General features: G+C 45.2%; 1 protein-coding gene across 1 annotated transcript; it reads left to right on the top strand.

Annotated features, from left to right (window-relative positions):
- Positions 1-385: 385 nt before the first annotated feature.
- Positions 386-2,643, top strand: LOC144934203 (uncharacterized). Its single transcript, XM_078859789.1, has one exon. The coding sequence runs from the start codon at positions 567-569 to the stop codon at positions 1,674-1,676; it is 1,110 nt and encodes a 369-aa protein (XP_078715915.1). The 5' UTR covers positions 386-566; the 3' UTR covers positions 1,677-2,643.
- The last annotated feature ends 12,206 nt before the right edge of the window (positions 2,644-14,849 follow it).

The following is a 14,849-nucleotide window of genomic DNA, read 5'->3' on the forward strand; positions in this document are numbered from 1 at the left end:
TTTGAAACTCATTTCAGTCATTGTCAGGGCACATTTTTGTTTCCTCAGGTTTATTGCAATGTATATGTCATGTTGAAAACTCAGAACACAATCGCAATGAGCAACAACAACAACCCTCCGTGCAACTGGACGCGACCGCGACTCGGCGGCGTCTGACGATCCCGTGTGTAAAGCCGCGCGTTTCATTGGTCCTTTGGCCTCGGCTGCCGTGTCCCCATTGGCCACGCGGCTCACCACGTGATAGAAAAATGCAACAGCCAATCGGACGCGCTCCGCAGAACGGAACTTGCTTTCGCGCGCGCAGAGAACCCCAGCGCCGTCGACGGCAAAGCGACCGGGGATGCGGAGGGATCCCGAGGCGCTACTTTCTCTCTATATAAAGCGCGGCACAACTTTCACGATACATTGGTGAGAGGGCGCGCAGTGTCCGACCATTTAGTTAGTTTGGCACGCAAACTTCGTACTTTAACAATAGCTTTCCCCGCTTAGGGTTATTGTTTATTTACTCGAAAGTTTGTCGCTATTATACGAGTACACGTACTCGACACAACAACACCACACCGAGCATGGCGGCTGTGGTCTCCGGAGTGGCCCCGGGCACCATCGACTGCGACGGCCCCGAGGAGGAGGGGAGCGCGCGTCGCTGCGGATCTGGCCGAGCAGCAGCGGCCTCTCCCGGGCGGGCGGCGAAGGACGAGCGCCTCTGCGTTGGAGATGCTGCTGCTGCTGCACCCCCCCGCTCCCATGTTCAAACTCAACAACAGCAGCAGCAGCCGACGGCCAGCAGGAGGCGCCACCGACGGCGTCCCTCGAAGAAGAAGCAGCGGCGTTGGCGGCCCTACCTGTCGCTCTCGTGGGACGAGAAGAAAGCGATGGAGGAGCGTGAGAGCGAACGCGCCGCACGAATGCGCGCCGAGATGGCGGCCAAGGGGCTGGCTGTGGCCCCGTACAACACCACGCAGTTCCTCATGGACGAGCACGATCGCGAAGAGCCCGACCTGGAGCCCGCGGGCAGCGACGGCGACAACGACGGCGATGAAGACTCGGAAGAGGGCGAGGACGGCGGCGGGGAAGGTGGAGACGACGAGTTGCCGTCGCGGCTGCAAGGCGGTCGTGACGGGTTCCTGCAGCGCGACTTCTCCGAGACGTACGAGCGCTACCACGTGGAGAGCCTGAACGCCATGAGCAAGGGCGAGCTGGTGCGCGAGTACCTGGAGCTGGAGAAGTGCCTCTCTCGCCTGGAGGAGGAGAACCTGCGCCTGCGGGAGTGCCTGGGCGAGCGAGGCTGCTGGAGGGGGCCTGCCGTGGCGTTGGAGACGAAGCCAGCGAGCCGACCTCAAGCACCACTTGCTGCTGTTGCTGCTGCACCATCATCATTGCGTTCCCCTCCAGCCGCAGAAATTGTCACGCAGCAGCACCACCACCAGAGCACAGAAGGCTCTCCTTGCGGTGGTGGTGTAGAGGCCCCTTGCCACGGAGAAGGTGGCTCATTGGCGAAATCCCACGACATGCACGCCGGTGGTGGAGGAGGAGATGTGTCGGGAAAGCAGCAGCTGGTGGTGGACCTGCAGGCGGAGGTGGAGCGGCTGCAGAGGGAGAACGGCCGTCTGGCTCACCAGAACGAACTTTTGCAGCAGCAGCAGCAATCGTCTCCAGAGGCGAATGTGATGGAGTGAGAACGCCTCCCATGTGAGAACTGCCTCCCCCCGCACGTGTTGAGAGAGTTGGGGCCGATGGGGGAATGCCATCGTCCACCTTTGTTGGGATTTCATTTGGTCGATTCGCCCCCCCCCCCAGCCTATACTACTGCTGGCATTCTGATGGCATTTGACAGCGCGCCTAGCCGCTATAATCCTTGGCTCAGCCTCTCTTATTGGATTGTAAAGAAGCTCGTTTGGCCAAAGGGCTGCTGAAAAATAAACACGGGGCCTGGACTCGGCCAAATGTAATCGTCGTCTTTATTGGAGTAAAACGCACATTTGGTTTCTGAATTGGAATTTGTGCGCGTTAAAAGCCAACTCGATACGTCTCGCGTGCGGAATTTGTCTCCTAAGTCGTTTGTATTCGAGTAAAGATGTCGTTCGTCCTTGTTCTGCGGCGGTTTTAGAATTAATTGCTCATTGTGTTTGTTGTAGTTTATGGTGTCGTTTTTCTGAAAGTGTACCTTTTTTATGTGGTAATATAATTGGGCCAATTTTAAATGCCACCACCATCACCGAGTTAAAACTGTTCAGGACCTGAAATAGTTTTTTTAAATGACAAATAAAAGTTGGTCTCGATTCTAAATTGTTGTAAATAGTACAATTGTTGGGCGTTTGTGACTCTTAATTATGGCTGTGTATTCTGTACAGTAAATGAATTTACAGATATTTCATATTTTGCTTTAAACAAATATTTTTGTAATCTAGGCGAACGAGTCTTGCTCGCATCGTGTTTAGAATGTGGATGAAACTTTTAAATCTTGTGCGATTTCTGCATTTAATGCCGCTAAATTAGATTTTAATGCGATGGGTAATTTCGTTGGCAATTTGTCCAATGTAACATTTTATCTGTACACGTATGCAGGACGATGTTTACCCAACTGTTCTCAAGATACAAAACCAGCAAACTTGCAATTGGCTTTTTAACTTAATAAAGTGGGTGCATTTTGACTGACGTGTGTGTGTGTATTCGTTGCCAAGATAACGCGAGTTGCCGCAATTAAAAGCAGCAATTGAGTCGAGACTTGTTTCGCATTTAGCGTATACACATTTGTAAGAGGGTAAACATAGGTGGTAGTCAAAAGACCTGGCTTCCTGGGTAAATTTCTAAACCTTGTTTTGGTCTCCCTCGTATGAAATCCGGGTCAAAGGGTGCTTTAATCTGACATTGAGTCGCCCAAATGGGCAGACAACGACCTGCTGTTTCCGGTTGTTGGTTCGACACTTCATTTGGCAATTGTCACATTTTAAAAGGTCAAAGGAGCAGCCATGCAATGTCTTGCTGCTACTGGGTCCTCTAAGAGGGTATTTGGCCTATTTTTCTAAGCTGGCCAAACGTTTTAGGATGATCGACTCACTGGTGTTACTTATACTGCTGGACGGGTTGGGATTTAAGAAACGTGCCCATTGTTTCAACTGCTAGGAGATTGATGATTTGGTGGGCGGGGTTTTATCCGTAAGAGGAAACCCGAGTTCAGCAAACACGCCAATGAAAATGAATTTGCACTATACTGGATCCATTGGGCTGTCTTAATAATTATAATGTTGGATATTAGGTTGGGAATCTTTGCATCCTCTACCATATCAAGCACGCATTCGTAGACCGTCGTGGAGTTAACTTTTTAAATACTCTAAAATCTGAATTGTTAGATACGAGCGTTTTACCTCTTACTTTTACAACACCTCCGTACGTAGAAATGTGCTGCTTATCAAGAGGTTTTTGTGTTTAAGAGGCCACAAAACTCGAGAATGGAACTGAGCCTCTCTCTAGTGGAGATCCTTCTGCCAGTCGTGCCTTGAGCAAACAACGGCATGGCTGCACCTTTACCTTAATACTGGTAGGAACCTCCTGGTTACACCAGCCCACAGGGGATGATTGATGTCCGTCGTGCAGGGAGGGGCTAGGTGGGGAGGGGCTGGGTGGGGAGGGAGGGGCTGGGAGGGGCTGGGTGGGAGGGGTGGGGCTGGATGGGGAGGGGCTGGTCACCCCGTGGTGCCCTTATAAAACTCAACGTATAACCTACTCACGCCGGCTTGTGCCCGCCCTCACAGTCGGGCATATTTGCGGAATACACCACGCCGCCGTTGACCCTGGCCATTGACCGAGCAACCCAACGTTCCTACCAGCTCCCTCCGCAGGAATGTGTTCTGGACATGTTAACAAAAAATAATTATCCCCTGCTTTGGGGTTGGATGGTAAAAATCACGTGCCGTTTATGCAGGTATCGTGGCTTAATTATAAAAATGTAGACTTGTTTGCCATTTCCTTAATTTGGAACACCAAGCGCAACATCGCCCCCTCCTGGCAGACTAATGTCAGCGTGCAAGCTAGTGCTGTGTTTACCTTGGCCCGCACCTGGACAGATGCTCTATTAAAATAAAAGGTCGGCATTAGAATGATTGAGATGTGATGTAAGGTGCTTCGACTTTCAATCACCCTATAAGTACCAAGTCTCATCATTTACATGGTAAATAGAGATAATCAAATTATTTGTATTCAACAATGTGCTATATAATTTACAACTTGCTCTTTAGTGGATGTATTTCTGCTGCACCAGGGGGTTGTCAAACTGGTTTGCATTATATACTCGATTACATTGCATGTTTTATTATATTTTGCGAGCATCTGTTGATTGGGAAATGAAAAGACACTGAACTGGGATTTGAGAACTACTTTTTTGTTAAACTCCCAAGAAGCTTAAGTCTTCTGCCTTCCAGGAATGCAGCATGCTGCCTTGCCAATGGGCTCAACTCACAAGGTAATTAAACACCTCGAAGTGAGCTTCAAATATTAGATAAAAAAACCCCATTATGGTCGAGTTTAAGCAACTTCAAGTTAAAGCAACACTGTCAAGGGTGTACATTCATAAGAGATGCATGTGAATGCAAATTGGAAAGCATTAAAGTTGCAAACATGCTTTCATCATCAGCTATGATCTATTCAATGCTGGATAAAGGCCTCCCCATGCCAATGCAATCCTTAGCAGTCCTGCAATGCCACATTCCATCTTGCTACTGCACACCGGCAGTTCCCATCACTTAATCTTCATAGTGTTCATCCTCTTGGATATCTCTACTTTCAATTCTATCTCTAATTTTCCCTTCCGGCAAAACGTTCCTTCGAAGTGGGCAGGTAGGAACTTGGTTGGACAGCGCATTCGTGCACGACAGAAAGCTCGCGGTCACGTGACGCACTTCAATCCGGGAGCGTACATGTTTGGGAGGGGCTATGCACGACAGACATAATCCCTGGTGGGCAGTGTGGAACTGTTGTTCCTACCTGGATTATTCCTTATTGTTCCCTGCCCAAGCAACTTATTTTCGTTAACAGTCGTTGAGGACTCTCATTGACATTTCTCTGATGCCTGTGTTTCACTTTTTGTGTCTCAGTGTGATTTCCACAACGTAACTTTTCACACTTCTTTGCTTCATTATCAGCCTTTGATCCATTGTCTTGATCAGATGTTTCTGATCCATTTGGCAGCGTGTACTATAGATGGAAGAATTATGCATAAATCCACATTTGAGGTCCAGTATTTCATTTTTGTTTAAACATTAAACACGTCCATATTATACTGGTAGGAACCTCCTGGTTACACCAGTCCACAGGGGATTATTGTGTCCGTCCGTCCGTCGTGCATCCAAAAATGGGAGGGGTGGTGCTGGGTGTAGAGGGGAGAGTGGGGAGGGGCTGGGTGGGGAGGGAGGGGCTGGGTGGGGAGGGGAGGGGCTGGGTGGGGCTGGGTGGGGAGGGGCTGGTCACCCCGTGGTGCCCTTATAAAACTCAACGTTTAACCTACTCACGCCGGCTTGTGCCCGCCCTCACAGTCGGGCATATTTGCGGAATACACCACGCCGCCGTTGACCCTGGCCATTGACCGAGCAACCCAACGTTCCTACCAGCTCCCTCCGCAGAAATGTGTTGCATAAATCCACATTTGTGGTCGAGTATTTCATTTTTGTTTAAACATTAAACACGTCCATATTATTTTCATCCAGGCAGGGCTTTTACTCACTTTTCATAGTTCAAATGGCAAAGGTTACTTATTGAAGTGTGACATCTGAAATGCCCCATTTTCCTCCAAAAACTTATATTTTCTAGTACAAATACGAGTTTGTAAAGGGTATATGATTTGGTTTTGCTATAGAGATATCTGCATAAATTCTTCTGATAGCTGTACAATTGAAGGGGTCATAATGGGAGCATAAAAACTGATAAAAGAAAGTTGGTGGTTGATAAATCACAATTATCTCTTGGCATGGTATAATCATAATGTGTGATGGAGACAATGTAAAAAATGAGCAAATCTAGCATTACAAATTGTACTCATTACTATGCTAAAGTGTATAGCTTTAGTAAATACAAATTTCAAGCATTTCGTAACTTTTGTGCAACGATCGCACTGTGCACAGGCACTTGACCGTAAACACGTTCCTTCGGAGTGGGCAGGTAGGAACTTGGTTGGACAGCGCATTCGTGCACGACAGACAGACAAATAATCCCTGGTGGGCAGTGTGGAACCTGCTGTTCCTACCTGTATAAGTGTAGTGTATCGTGTATAGTGTAGTGTGTAGGTTAAACGTTGAGTTTTATAAGGGCACCACGGGGTGACCAGCCCCTCCCCACCCAGCCCCATCTCTCCCACCCCCCACCCAGCCGCCCCCTCCCCACACAGCCCCTCCCCACCCTCCCACCCTCCCCAACCTCCCCACCCAGCTCCTCCCCACCCAGCCCCTCCCCACCCTCCCTTCCCTCCCCACCCAACCCTCCCCACCCAGCCCCTCCCCACCCTCCCCTCCCTCCCCACCCAGCCCCTCACCACCCAGCCCCACCCCTCCCACCCCCCCTCCCCTCCCCATATGCACGACAGACAAATAATCCTTGGTGGGCAGTGTGGAACCTGTTGTTCCTACCTGTAATATTTGATCTTACTCCTTGCCTGCAGTCATACCAGAGTCCCTGTTTCATGATGAGGTTTTTTGTTAAAATTACAAAACAGGTTGACTAAGTATGGCAGGTTTTTTTAAGGGTCAGCAATATGAGTGCCACTATGCGGGTACGTTATCAGTAATTGCCCGATTACAAATTTTGCTTCCAAAATGTGAATTCAAATTTACCCCACAGGCTCAGAACACATCACAAAAGAAACACACTTCTGCATTACTCCAAACAGGGAGATACGCGGACTTAAATCGTACCTCAATGCAACCCGATTTCAGATGGCAGGTTAACTTGTGCCTGAAAAGTCCTTCAATGGTAACCATGGAAAAAACAGTACAGCTCCTCTCATCCATGACCCTGTTAGGCGTGTGACTTTTTATCCGTGGATTAAACAATCCGCAAAATCGCAGACAAGAGGAGTCGTACAGTGGGCCATACTTTGTCTATTTTCTGTAGGTTTTTGATTAAGATAATGTTGATCTATAGTCAGGGGAAAATACAAGTTAGTTGAACACGTAGGCTTTCGCGACCAATATCCAAAATAGAGGTAAGGGCCAATGCACCGGCTACATTACGGCAGGTCTGCAGATTGCCTGATTTTGACAAAAAGAGAGTCACAGCTGCAATTTAATCCAATTCATGTGCATTTTTTAATCCGGGATAACAATAGCTATTATGTTGAAAATAGGATGTTGAATCTTATTCTTGATTTTGCTGATCTGCATTCAACGAGGATGACAGGAATTTCACTGTAAACATGGTGGGTCTGCAGGTAAGTGTTGGTCAATGTTCAGTCCGGAAAACTCCTTCATTCTCAAATTTCATCTGACATTTCAACGTGATACTCTGAGGTAGTGTTCTTCTAAGAGGTGCCATATTCCACGAGACATGTTAAACCAATGTATAATTGACCTTTTAGGTTGTTTGTGGTGCCCTTGACAGTACAGTAGTGAACACGAGCATCCCAGATACAATTCCACGAGAGTTAAATAATACCTCTTCGTTGCTCAAATGTATTTGTAAACCAAATACATTTTTAAGGGGTGCAACCTTTTTATGTCTGGAGTCACTCTGCCTGCGTCTTCTGCCAATATAAATTGCAATGGAAGCATTTTAATTTACTAAAATCATACAAATATCAAAAGAACAACAACAACTCTTAAGCACTATTTTACTCTCTCCTGATTTTCGTTGTTTTTGGTATTTCACGTTTCCTATTATTGACTGATTGCCAGTAATATGGTGTTCTACTGCAACAATTACAGATCAAATACAGTCATAACTTTGAATTTTCATCGTGCTAGAATCATGCCTGGTCTTTGTTTTTTGAAAAGGCATTTTAATAGACATTTATGCAGTCATCTAAGTGCTCACAACAAACCAAGGTCTTATGTATATAATTAAAATATTTTTTATAGAAATATAACAGCTCAACCAAGCTTCAGTTTCATTTATTAGGTATAACCCTGTGAGCCATGTGGCTCTTGACTCGGGTGCAACCGCAACAAAACAAAAACATGAACAAGAAACATCTTAAAGTGACTACACGCAACAGAAAAATCCTGGAAAAAACAGCAAAGTCTTCTAGAAAAAACACCGTATTTCAAGGCTGTGTGCAAAAAATCCCAGTGGGATGCAAGTCAAACAATAACAACCATAAGACAATTTAGATTAAAGTTATCAGGTTAACTGTACTACAACAAACAAATATGGCTAAACCAAAACATTTTCAAAATCACCAAAATAAAGCTATAAAAACAATGTAACAGTGATCATAGGAACTGTGATTCAAATTTAACAATAAACGATATACATAACATGTACGACCAAACTTTGCAGCCATATTTGGCTGCATGAGTCAATCCATAACAGCAGGAGTATCAGTAGCAGAATCAAAAAATTTCAATACACCTTTAAAGATCAGGACACTATAATCAAAACTCATAATCATACGTTGCAGCGGTCATCCGGAATGATTCTGAATAGCAGTGGTAGCTAGGGGTGTACAACTCCTCTAGAGCAGTTTTGAGTGAAGATCTCACAGGTAGTGATCCAAGTTGCAGTTTATTGGCGATAGCATTCCAGACCCTGGGCGCATCAATAGAAAAGGCCCTTCCTCCAATATTTGTACGGCGATAAGGAATGTGAAGCTGGTAAATGAGCAAAGACCTTAGGTCATATTTGTTCTTCGAAACAGTGAGGAGATCCAGCAGGTAGTCTGCTGATTTTTTTGTAAGTACATCGTGAATAAATAAGATCTGATGCACAAGCCGTCGATCATTAAGAGACGTGAAGTTTGACCCAATGTAGAGATCGCAGTGGTGGGTCCTATATGGGCAGTTCAATGCAAATCTTAAGGCCGAGTGATAAATTGAGTCAAGCTTCTTCTTCTTGCTTAGTCCTTTTGCCGTGGCTCCCTCGGTCTGCTCAAGCACTCCGCCACACTTCACACGAGCATGAGCGACGCGTCACTCCTCACCACCATGACCCACACACCTCCTCCTGTGCCATGCCGGCCCCCATTTATGCTGCTCAGGAGCAGCACTTGCCCCAAAAGCACGTTAAGGCTAAATGTGTTTGTGAGTCAGTCGACCCGGGGCACCTGGGTCGTGCACATAGCCTGGCACAAGCGTCGTGGTGACGTCACCGCCACTTAGCGGCAAATTGCGGTTGTTGTTGTCACTGTTTGTGTGTTTGTGTGTGTTTGTGTGTGAGTGTTTGTGAGTGTTGAGTTGAATATCTGCACGATTTTAAACGTCCTGGGAGGCCTGCCTACGACCCGTCCTGGGCGTCACTAGGTCGTCTCGTGTGAGCAGCTCACAGACCTACGTTGAACTTTTTTCGCACCGTACACAGCCGACCGCGATAATCGGAGGTGCGGGGGAAGGACAACAAACTAAACACGCAAAAAAACTGTTCTAAAGAAAGTATATTTCAATCTGGCCCAGTGGCTTGCTCATATTCATTCATAAACCTTAAAGGATAATAAATACACAATACGAAAAGCCTGAAGCCTAGGGCTTTAGACGAGGTGCTGGCGAACTAGGCCTTGATAATTTTTTACTCAATAAACAAAGTAAATAAAAACTATCCAACCCAGAAGAATTCCCTCATCAAAACACTACACCAGCACCACCTAGCCAGTGAGTTGGAGCACGTACACCAAGCCCTCAGGATGAACGGATACTCGGACCGTACAATTCGCAAAGCTGTTTCCCCAGCCATGCGGAGACAACCTTCTGAGGATCCAACCAAAACCATCACTTTACCATACATAGCAGGTGTTACCAAAAAGAATTCCAAAATCTTAAACAAACACAAGATCCAGGTTCGTTTCAACACAGTACACAAACTCCGTGATTTAATCCCATCTGTAAAGGATGTGATTCCTGACATGCAATATCCTGGTGTCTACAAACTGAGTTGTGGTTGCGGCAGCAGTTACATTGGGAAACGAAGCGACATGTCTCGGACCGTGTTCGTGAACACAAGGCAGATCTGAAACACGGTAGGACCAATACCTCGGCCGTTGCCGATCATTGTTTTAATGCTGTGGGCTCACACGAAATAGATTTTTCCTAGACAGAGGTACTCTGCAAACCTACCGGCTACCTTCAGAGATTTGTTAATGCAGCCATCCAGATGTATAAACACAGACACAACTTCAACCGAGAGGATCGGTACGACTGAGCAATCATTGGAAGGACGTTATTAACCAGGTAAAGTCTTAACTGACTGTGTTTCCATCCTACCTGCCTATGTCAGCTGTTATTTCCAACTGTCTGTGTCTCTCTCTATACCTCTCTATACCTCTCTCATAGATCTCCCATGCTCACCCTCCTTTTCTACAGTTACATGCTAATTTCTCACATTAACATCATGCTAATCTCTCACATTAACATAACCAATTCCGTTCCCTCGTCAAAGTGGCCGCTCTCCTATCTTAAAGTTACATGCTAATTTTTCACATTAACATCATGCTAATCTCTCACATTAACATAGCCACTTCCGTGTACTCGTCTAGGAGGCCGCTTTCCTATCTTACAGTTACATGCTAATTTCTCACATTAACATCACTAGCCCCGGCCACTTCTTTATGACCCTTGGGCTACACCCATTTCAAACCTTTTAAAACAGTCTGCCTCAGTAGCAGACCATGCTTTCCCACCTGATGACGGACGCTTGTGTTGCGCCCGAAACGTCGTGATTTAGTTGATTTTATACCTACCTGACTTTACCGAAAGAACCAAAGAGTATGGAGAGTTTTTGTAGGAAGACACAACAGTGTTGTAGTACCTTGGGGAATTGCACCTTATGGCGGTACTCCGGGGTACCATAGTACCCCGGCTCTCGCATAATGTCCGTGATGCAGTCATTTTCAGTCTTTTGATTGTCGGCGATGCGGCAATCGACTCAACTCGACGAGCTGTACACGATGCACTATTATGCTAATGTTTGGCGTTTCGACATCGCGGTGTAGCACCGGTTTCGGATTGATTGGTACCCCAGTCGCGGAGTTAAGTATACCCCTGTAAAAAATAATGTCCCAGAAATAAAATATTTAATTGCCTCGGCCATTTTGTATTATTTGGTACCCCGGGGTACTGCCATAAGGATCAATTATTGTAGGCACCAACATTATGAAATAGAGGTGGACTAGAGCTGGTGGTTGGAATAATCTTGTTGAAAGCTGACCTTAACTCTTTCCCGTTCTGAGACGTCCAGCACGTTGCAGGGTTGGTCCCGTTCACCGCTGAATCTCGAAACACACACGCGGTCATGGGAACGGAATAGGAAGACATACATGAAAATTATCGGAATGGGAAAGGGTTATTAGCCTAAAGAAGAACATTTGTATTCACACCATATTTCCTACTATGACCTAAGGATCATGGATATTGAAGGTAACACAATCTGAAATGTGTGGAAAAAAGCGTAGAAAGGTGCATTTCTTGGATATACACTAACAGAAGAGGAGCCCATGGATCTAAAAACATGCGCAATTAGAGACTGTTAGGAAAGGTGGGCTTGGGTGGGGACGTGGCACGAGAAGGGATGATGGCCGGTGTTTTGAGATGAATGCAGTGAGAGCCAAAGGAGAGAATGTGCCTGAGAGGATGATCACTGTGGAGTTGAGGCTGATGTGCAGGAGTTAGATGGATTGTTGCATCATGAGACCTTGGGGAGGCTTTCGTCCAGCAGTGGAGAGATCATGGCTTAATTTTTTTTTTACAAAAGTGCACCATTGTTTATTCAAACGTAGTTTTGTAGATGGGGTTTGTCTTAATTTTCATTCAACCTATGCTGATATTTATTCCTAGCCTTTTAATAAATAGCTTAGGATGAACATTGAGTGGCTACCAGACCATATTCCGCACACCACATTAATACTGTGTGCATTTCTAATAGATGATAGTGTGAGATATATGTAATACTGCAGTGACAAAGCGGAATATACATGTGGCATTTATCCTGTATATCAAACATCATTGTGTCTGTGTGAAAGGCGTTCATTTCTACAGCTCTCATTTACAATCCTGCAATTATTCAGCCCAGACTATTCCCTGCACAGGTGGTTTTAACATGTAAATCTACAAATGCGGTTCCAATATCGAAGAAACAAATTAGCATAATTTTACAGTCTCAAGTCACATATGACCTTGAAATTCAGTCTGCTGTATGTGGCCTATAGGGGTGTTTAGAGTGATTGGAGTCTAAAGCTTCAGGTTTGCCTATCCCAGACTCTCATTACACCTGCTGTTAGTGAGGTTTAAAACATAGATGTTTCTGTGAAATGATGCAAATCCTACGTGGTATTTCTGGTTGGTAATTGGAGAGAACTTGGATCTCAAGCTGCTGGGATGTTTTCCTTGTCCAAAAAGAACAAAAACAAGTTATCATTTAGTTGTATAGAATATGGCAAGCGACTGTGAATGTGGAAGGTTTTTAAACTGATCACCAACCCTGACTTGAACTCGGATGAACAAAGATAGCCTGGAATGTGAAGTGCTTTTGGAAAATGTTAATACCCTATCGTTTTACCTGGATTATGCTTCTAATAGACTGATTAAGAGTTTCTTGAATTCCGTTTTTTAAACCTCTAATAACCCCTTATGAAGCTTTCATAAAGGTTTTCACAAATTTTACTGCAGTGTTAAAAGTTAATGTACAACGTTTTTTCTATGATACGCCATAAGTAATTTTACCTGAACATCTACATTTTACATTTCAATTTAAGCTGTAATAAAAACCTACGTTAGTAAAATGACTGAACTGAAGTTATTACTGCCACATTTACTGCATGAGCGCACATGACTAATACATTCATTTCCTATTATAGAAAATAATTGCAGTGGTGCCTAATATTTGCTTAAATGTGTTTATTCAGATTTTAACCACAATTTAAAAATACGCACATTTCGCCCCACATTAAAAAACAAACAAGCCCTCATTCACCAATGTATATAGTTGTATGAGTAATATAAATACACACAATCCTAGCCATACTGTACTCAATTGCCCATTGATAATCAACAAGGGATACCAGGCCACATCTGAACTTTGTTACAGCCATCATTAACATACTCGTGCCAATCACAAGCCTTGATTGAATCCCGATTGGAAATTCTGAATTCATGATCGGACATACACGATGGTGTGTATTTCTAAATTGAAAACTCATTTCCGAAATTGGAAACTCATTTTTTTCAACTGATGTTTGTGTTTGTATTACACTGGTCAACACACTTTTTCTGGCATAAGGTATTCCAACGGATTTAAGGTAATTTTGGGGTGCTAATTCCAAATCTGGCATCAGTTTTTGTCTATCACATCAGGTTTTTGAGATATCAAATATTGCATTTTCAATAAAAACTGCAGAAGAAAAATATGAAATAAATGTGGATATCTACATAAAATGATATTCTAAACACACTATCCTAAAAATACAGCACCATATATTAACACTAAAGCAGTCACGGACTCGCAAACAACTTGCAATCATAAGTGACAGAGTTAATTTCGGGTAAAATCAATAAAAATGGGGTATGCCGATAGCATAAAAATGAGATGTGATAGAGCAAATCTGAGATCAGATTTGGAATCAGCACCCTGAAATTAGTCTAAAACAGCTGCAAAAGTCCAGGCCAGAAAAAAATGTTTTTTTTTTGTTGACCAGTGTAATATCACTGGAACTAGAACTATCCAAAGGTTACAGGACAAAGGAAACAATTGATTCGCTTTGACCTTTCAAGTAAAAATGTTTGTGTTTGTATTATCCTTCCCCCGCACCTCCGATTAACACTGTTGGCTACGTATAGTGCAACATTTTAACGTACATACTGTACATGGGAAATCCGCACGAGATTGTTTCAGCAGGACTGACTCTGCTGTGTGCATGATAAACATGTAAAATAGGTGGCTGCTCGAATCTAAATTTTCCGTCCTCAGTATTGTACGGATTTATTGTGTGGTCGTGTCTAGCACTGGAATTGCAGTCCAGACGAAGCTATTGTATATTTCGCAGGAATGTGACCCCAGAGTTTTGATGGATTGTTAGTTTGGCATCCCGATTTAATTTCTAGATGGATTCATTTTTGTCTCATCTCTACTGCCTCGTTTGTATTGTTTCTTGTTTTTGTATGTCTTGTTTGTATGGTTATTTTCCCTCCTGGTAGTGTAAATATTATATTAGTGTATACTCTTCATTCTTACATGCACGGTTACATGCACATATCTACTGGACATCTGTGAAAAAGAGCTTTATAGATCATCGTACTTTACTGTCGCATGGGGTGGGACACCTCTCTCCCTTGGAGGCTTGGGGAGTCGTACCACCTCTGACACCAATCTGTGGGGGCCGACGTTCGCCCCACTGCCCTCGTTGGGCAGGTGGGGCGTGACGTCCGCCCCTTCCGCTCGCTCCTCCACCGCATCGATCGGCTCCTGCCGGGCCCCCGCCGACCGGATGATTGCCCCCCCCCCCCCGCGCTAGCGCCCTTAGCTAAACTGCTGGCGCACCGCCACATGGAGTTAACCCACACTCACCCAGTGTACACCACAGCCAACGCTAACGCAGGGCCGCGACCGCGCTCGCATCTGCGGGCGATTATCTCCTAGCACGCGCGCACGCGCGTTCACTCTCGCAGCGCGTTTTCCCACGCAGTCGCTCCACACGCGAATCACAGACACCACACCGATGCTCTGTG

The sequence above is a fragment of the Lampetra fluviatilis genome, chromosome 1, assembly GCF_964198595.1.
Source record: "Lampetra fluviatilis chromosome 1, kcLamFluv1.1, whole genome shotgun sequence".
Classification (NCBI taxonomy): Eukaryota; Metazoa; Chordata; class Hyperoartia; order Petromyzontiformes; family Petromyzontidae; genus Lampetra; species Lampetra fluviatilis.